The 7,465-nt window shown below is 46.3% G+C and overlaps 1 protein-coding gene across 4 annotated transcripts in view; it reads left to right on the top strand.

Annotated features, from left to right (window-relative positions):
- The first annotated feature begins 165 nt into the window (after window positions 1–165).
- Window positions 166–7,465, top strand: part of ACSS2 (acyl-CoA synthetase short chain family member 2) — a 50,491-nt gene continuing 43,191 nt past the window's right edge. For 3 of the 4 annotated variants that reach the window (XM_060078172.1, XM_060078173.1, XM_060078171.1), the window contains exon 1: window positions 3,066–3,327. In XM_060078172.1, coding sequence (XP_059934155.1) covers window positions 3,150–3,327 — 178 coding nt within the window. In that variant the 5' untranslated portion in view covers window positions 3,066–3,149. Of the gene's footprint in view, window positions 237–3,065; window positions 3,328–7,465 lie in introns of those variants that run through there. The other variant, XM_060078174.1, reaches the window with a different exon arrangement.

The raw sequence follows: 7,465 nt of genomic DNA, 5'->3' as shown, positions 1-7,465 counted from the left end.
GGGGTGGGTGGGGGGGAAGGTGGGGAGGAGGGAGGAGGGCGGGGCCTGAGCTCCTGGACCGCCGGGAGGGGGCGCCTCAAACCCGGACCCTGGAGGGTGTCGGGTTTTGACTCGGCCCCGCCTGCTTAGCGTTGTCAGCCTGCATTCAGAGCGCAGGTTGGGGTGTGGGTGTGGATGCAGAGCCTGGAGGACGGGTCCGGGTCGCGCAGTCGGGGATCAGGAGGGAAGAGCACGCGGTAAGCGCGACCTTAGTGGCTCAGGGCACCTTAACGTAGCCCAGGGACCAAACCCCTTCCTCCTTCCAGTTTGAGCTAGGATCCTCGTCAGACTCCAGGCTCCTTCCTCGGCTCGCAGTCCCTTTCACTGACTGCAAACCTCCTGTCGACCCCAGATACTGTCTCTAATGCCAAACTCCTCGAACCTCAGACCCCTTCTTGGACTCCAAGATCCTTATCCTCCTATCTCAGACTCTTCCTCCGACCCCAGACCCCTCTTTCGACTTCAGACTCCGCCTTCACCCCCGACCCCCAGCCCCAGCCCCTACTTCATGTGCAACCTGCTTCATTTCGAGGACCCTCCTTGGACATCTCTCCTCGGACGTCAGATCCTTCCCTGGACCCCCCACACTTCGTCGACTCCTCTTTCAATCACAACCCCTTCTAGAACCCCTGACCTATCAGCATAGGGCAGTGAGCCTAAACTTGAGTTTGTCTTAGGATCTTAAAAGCGGCTCCCTAGATTCCACTCTAGTGATCATGCTTTAATTGGCTGGAATGGGGTCTCTGGAACTTGCATATTTACCATTATTTAAAGAGCTTTTATTTTATGTGGTTCTGGAAAGGAAACTTTGAGAAAGAAATCATGGTGGTGGTGATATGGTAGGAGTGGGCTGGGTTGGGGGAGGATAAAAGGGTAGGGAATGGGTCTAAAGTCTAGGTATCTGGGTTCTATTCCCTCTGCTACAGCTTACAAACTGTGTGATCTTGGGCAAAACACTTAATCTCTTTGAGTATGGGTTTCTTCATTTGTAAAATGGAGAGAATGACAGTATCCATCTCTGGGTGGTGAGGACTAAATAACACACGGAAAGTTTTTAGTATATGGCTTGACACCTACTTAATACAGTAAATGCCATAATCATTATTAATATTTTTTTCTTAATCTCGTGGATTCTCATCTTGTCCAACCCGATCCATCCTCTTCCCACTGAGGAATTCCAACTACACCATAGTTTGCACTACTACCCCATTTCCAGGGATGGGGTGTTGGTTCCCTATATTATTAGGCCTCTTGTCCAGACTTCCATTTCACAGTCCACAGGCAGAGGGAGGGGACTGGTCAAGCCCCTGGCCACACATCCCCTCCTTCCCCAACCCCAGGCTCCAGGCTCAGAGATGACCTGAAAGGCTTGTAAATCCATTATGGGCCCAGCATCTGCAGTGCCACCTGTAGACAGGAGAGGGCAGCAGTGTGTCGGGAACAGCTCTGGGGCCTGAAAGAAGGGCTGGGAAGAGAGGGAGAAGGGAGAGGGCTGCCCAGAACTTTGTGTGTGGGATGGAAAGATGACCATTTATACTAGGACTGTGTGCCATTGCATGTGCCTTTCTCTTCACAGAGAGGTTCCTATCTCCTCAGTGAGGTCCATAGGGCTTATTATGCTTCAGTGAAGTCTGATCCCTTGAGTAGGGTCTGTCCCCACTAAATAAGGTCTGTGCCCCCTCAGTGGTGTGCATTCCCTCAGTGTAGTAAGAGGCCCTTCAGTGGGGTTGAGTCCTCTCAGTGGGGTTCATGTTTCTTTAGTAAAGTCTATATGTTTTGTATCTCTTTGGAGAAAGCCCATGTCCCCTCAGTAAGGTCAGTGACCTTCAATGCCATTCATGTCCTATTAGCAGGGTCCACAGTCCTTCAGTGAGATCTGAGATGCCCCAGTAAGATCTGTGTTCCCTTAATGGAGTCCACGTACCTTCAGTGAAGTGTGTGTCCCTTTTGTGCAGTTAATGCCTCCTCGATGAAGTATCGTCTTCTCAGTGGGGTCCATGTCTATTCCATGAGGTCTGTATCCCTTCCGGGAGCCCTGAGACCCTTTCCTCAGGATTGGGTAGGCTCTGGATTAAGGTCTGACCATGGAGAGGTTTGTTTGTTTTGTTTTGTTTTCCAGTTTAGGGTGTGCTGGCCTTGCGACTAGCTGGACAAAGAACAAGACTGCAGGTGGGAAGGGAGGCTGGGCCAGGTGGGGTCCTGTGTAGGCTTCAGGAAGTGGGGGCTGCCTGCTTCCGGGCCTCAGAATCACTCTTGGAGTTAGATACTTAAGGATCCTTCCTGCCTTGACGGCCATTCTGTGAACCGATGGGCAAGAGTGGGCCCTTCTTGGTGGTAAGTGCAGGTGGGAGATGGAGGGTCCTGGCTGGTCTCTCCTTTCTGGAGTGGAAGGGATAGAGGGAAGCCAGAGGTATCTGAGCCCAGGTGTGGCAGGGGAAGGGTCTCTTGGTGAAGTAAGAGACTGGGAAGGAAAGAAGGGTGTGAGTGATTCCTTCTACTTGCATAGACTTTGTCATTTCACAAGCCTTAGCGTCAGCCTGGTGAGGCGGTAAAAATACCTGGAGTCAGGAGACCTAGGTTTGGTCCAAGTTACGGTCGTTGTATTTTCTGGGACCTTGTACAAAGCCCTCCCTTTCCCTGAGTTTACCATGTATGCAATGAAATGGGTTTATTAGCAAAGACTGAAGGCGCCTCCTAGTCTTCACTTAATGAGTCTTTGCATTTTAGGTCTGGATGGAAATTCGTAGACCCTGTCACAGCCAGCCTCGCCACGCCCCGTCACTCCATGGGCCCACCCCCTCTCCCGTCACGCCTGGCCCCTCCCCTTCTGCTTTCACGCTGCGGTTCCACCCCTTCCGCAAGTCAGCTCCGCCCCATCACCCAAGCAATGCTCGACTTTTGCCTATCGGTTTCTTTGCTAGCCCTGGTCCCACCTCCACCAAGCATGGCTCCGCCCCTCCGGGCCGCCCCCCGCCACATGCCTAAGCCACGCCTCTGCTGTCAGGCCCCGCCCCTTCTCTGAAGGCCCCGCCCCTCGGTCGGCCTGTTTTCCCCCTCCTGGCAGCCCGCTGAGACCACCAAGGCTGATACGGTGTTCGGAACTTGAGGTGATGGGGCTTCCCGAGGAGCGGGGCCGGAGCGGCGGTGGGAGCGGGGTCCGGGAGGAGTCCGGAGCCCGGAGCCGGGCGCGGAGTTGGTCTCCGCCGCCCGAGGTCAGCCGTTCCGCGCACGTCCCCTCGCTGCAGCGATACCGCGAGCTGCACAGGCGCTCCTTGGAGGAGCCGAGAGGTGAGGCCGGGCCCGGGCGGGCCTGAGAGACGTCAGGGAGGAGAGAAGTGGGGGGCTCACAGGAGAGTGAGGAGTTGGGGGTTCTCTTGGGAAACTGAGGGGTCCGTGAGAAGATAGAGGTTTTGTAAGGGAAGAATTGCGGTTCTTTAAGGGAGACGGAAAAGGGGTTCCGGGAGGAGAGGGGGGTTCTCTGAGAAGGAGGGTTCTGTAGAAAATGAGGGTTCCCTAGGAATTGGGGGGGTTCCTTGGCGGCTTGGGGGTTTCGTGAGGAGTTGCATGTTTTGTGAGGAGAGTGAAAGTGTCCTAAGAAGAGAACAGTTCCTCAGGTGAAAAGGCGGGTTCTTAAGGGCGCAGAGCGCCTTGAGGAGAGGCGGGCCACAAAGAGAATTTTCTTTGCCGCTTTTCAGACCAGCCCACCCAGTGCCTCCTGACACCTTTAACCTGTGAGTTAAGTCTCCACTGCTGCGGGGCAGTAGGGTCCCATCCCGGGGTCCCCAAATTAGTAATGGAGTCCCAGATCTATTTTTAGTATTTCAGAAATCCCAATGGAAACTACCATATAAGACTGAACAAGTCACTAAAATGTTGTCTTTTCAAAAAAATTAGGGATGGGATTGTAATGACTCAGAAATTCTGATAGGTAGTTCCATGTCTTTAAGAACGTGTGGGGAAAATTCCCCACCTGTGCCCTCAAGCTGGGTTAGGGGTCACAACTGTAGCTGAGGTGGGAGGCAGCATGATGTTGGCAGTGGGACAAGCATGAGCCACCGAATCAAACTCAGAAAAATCTAGATTTAGATCCTGGCTCTACCACTCATTTACTGTGTGGTCTTAGGCAGATTTAAAAACCTGTCTGAAATTCCTTTTCTTTATCTATAAGACAGAGGTAATAATACCTGCCTCACAGTTTCGTTTGAGGGCAAAAATGAGTAATAAGTGGCATGTGAATTATAGAGTGCCTGATGCACAGTAGCATCCACTAAATAGCGGTTAGTCTGATAACAATAAGAACAAAGTGGATGAAGCAATTATTGAGTAATGCAGGATAAGACTGAATCAAGTGTAGAGTGGTTGATCGCTGCATGCAGTGTCCAAGTTTGAGTCCTCAGACCTCTTTTATTTTTTTTAAGGTGTTCATATAGATATTTATTGACTAAATTTGCCTACATAGAGAGTGTCTTACTGCTCATTAATGTATACCACACCTTAGACAAATATTACACTTAAAAGAGTCAACTGGTTGGTAATTCTTTCCTTGCCAAAAGTTTCTACTCTTTATAAAAGAATTCACAGTAGGCTTCCTTTAATAGGGAAATGAGCTAATATCTTTAAATAAAAACACAATCACATGGAACTTTCATAAAACACATTTATATCACACACCTGTATCCACCAATCATTCCAGGATTCTGACTTCTTGGGATAACACCATGTTTTTGTTGGGATTCTCTAGGAATAAAATATAAAGACCAATTAATATACTGGTCCTATAATAATATCATATCTTCATTTTTCCAATGGAGACTGCCTGGTTGGCTCTCAGAGAGGTGATCTAATCTATAGTCTCACCCCCTAATCTAAGTTCACTTTCAGGTTAGATGTCCCCAGCTTGTTTCTTTTCTTTTCTTTCTTTCTTTTTTTTTTTTTTAATTGAAGTATAGTTGATTTACAATGTTGTGTTAGTTTTAAGTATACAGCAAAGTCATTCAGTTATTTATGTATATCCTTTTTCAGACTCTTTTCCCTTATAGGTTATTACAAAATATTGAGTATAGTTCCCTGTGCTACACAGTAGTTCCTTATTGGTTATCTATTTTGCATATAGTAGTGTGTATACATTAATCCCAATCTCCTAATTTATCCCTCCCCTCCTACCTCAGACCTCTTTTCACTTCTCTTCCCTCTCTATTTTCTCCTGTCATGAGTTCATCTGTTTCCCAGGGGTGAGCTTTTTTTTTTAATTGAGGTAACATTATTTAAGTTCCCTGTGTACAGTGTTATATTTCTACTTCTGTATACACTACAGTGTGATCACCACCAAAAATTTAGTTTCCATACATCACCATATAGTTACCCTCTTTACTCATTTTCCCCTCCCCAGCCTTCCCCTCTGGTAACCACTAATCTGTTCTCTGTATCTATGTGTTTGTTTTTGTTTAGTTTGGTTTGTTCATTTATTTTGTTTTGTTTGTTTTTTATATACCACATATGAGGGAAAGCATATGGTATTCGTCTTTGTCTAACTGTCTGAAATGGTGAGATTTCATTCTTTTTATGGTTGAGTAATATTCATATATCCATATAATAAATATATATCACATCTTCTTCATCATTCATCTATCAATAGACACTTAGGTTGCTTTCATATCTTGGCTATTTATTGTAAATACTACTACAATGAACATAGGAGTACATATATCTTTTCAAAATAGTGTTTCTGTTTTCTTCAGAAAAATACTCAGAAGTGGAATAATGGATTGTATAATAGTTCTATTCTTTTTTTTTTTCTTCTTCTTTTTTGTGGTACGCTGGCCTCTCACTGTTGTGGCGTCTCCCGTTGCGGAGCACAGGCTCCGGACGTGCAGGCTCAGCGGCCATGGCTCACAGGCCCAGCCGCTCCGCGGCATGTGGGATCTTCCTGGACTGGGGCACGAACCCGCGTCCCCTGCATCGGCAGGCAGACTCTCAACCACTGCGCCACCAGGGAAGCCCAATAGTTCTATTCTTAATTTTTTGAGGAATCGCCATACTCCAAAGTGGCTGCACCAATATACATTCCCACCAACAATGTCTTAGGGTTTCGTCTCTCCATATCCTTTCCAACACGTGTTATTTCTTGCCTTTTTGATAATAGCCATTCAAACGGGTGGAGGTGATATCTCATTGTGGTTTTGATTTGCATTTCCCTAATAATTAGTAATATTGAACATTTTTTCATGTGCCTGTTGCCCATCTGTATGTCTTCTTTGGAAAAATGTCTATTCAGCACCTATGCTCATTTTTAAATTGGGTTGTTTGTTTTTTTGTTGTTGAGTTGTATGAGTTCTTTATATATTTTGAATACTAACCCTTTATTGGATATATGATTTGCAAATATCTTCTCCCCAGGGGTGAGCTATTACTGTCAAAAGAACTCCTTTTCTACATATTTAGCTCTGTATCCAGGATCTCACTTTTGCTCTAGTCTCAAATTTCATAGGTCTGTAGAGCAGTTTATTCACACACCCTGTTGTTATACCATATTTAATATGACTGTGTCTCAGATTTACCAATTTTCCCTTCCAAACCTGCTTTCCTCCCTAATTTTCTAATCCCTGTCAATGGCACCATCCCAAATCTTATCTATCTGTATATCTTATTTATTTATAGATTGCTTACTGCTTACTAGACACAAATTCTGTTTGATTTGATGTAGAGACTATTATCCCCATTTTATGGAGAAGGATACTGAAGCTTAGAGAGGTTAACTTAATTGCACAAGGTCACACAGGTACTTAGTGGTGGAGCTGTGATTTGAACCAAGGTAGTTTTGATTGCAGAACCTGTTCTCCCAATAGCTATGCTGTTCCTCTTCCCTGATCCACAGGCTGCCTTTCACCAAATTCTGTCAAATACTCTTTCAAAATCTCTCTCAGGTTACCTTTTCTTCCATTCCCATAGACCCTTTTAACTCAAGGGAGCAGCCTCCTAATTGGTTCTCTCTCCACTAGTCTCACTCATTTCCAATATTTCTGGTAGATTTAGATTTAGATTTATCTAAACACTCTTAGCCTGATATTATGGAAACACTGCTTTCATATGCCACTTCAAAAACTTGCAATAGTTCCCTATTTCCTACAGCTTCAAATTAAAATTCTGCCTTTCTTTCAGAGTCTCTGGATAACTAGCCCACCCCACCTTTCTATTCTTATCTTCCGCTACTCCCTACCATATACCCCTCATTCTACAACAGGTCATTCTTGTTGATATACTGGATACACAAAAGTCCCTTTCCCATCTCCTTGCCTTTGCCCATTCCCTTCTGTGTTCCTCTCTACTTAGTCAAACCCTAACAATTCCACAGAGCATTCCCTGATCATCCCAGACCATTTTCATCTTTTCCTCTTCTAAACTTCTTCAGTACTTAGAACGTGTGCCA

This window comes from Mesoplodon densirostris, chromosome 16, assembly GCF_025265405.1.
Source record: "Mesoplodon densirostris isolate mMesDen1 chromosome 16, mMesDen1 primary haplotype, whole genome shotgun sequence".
Lineage (NCBI taxonomy): Eukaryota > Metazoa > Chordata > Mammalia > Artiodactyla > Ziphiidae > Mesoplodon > Mesoplodon densirostris.
The sequence above is the reverse complement of the archived record's forward strand: the minus strand, read 5'-3'. Positions and strand labels throughout refer to the sequence as shown.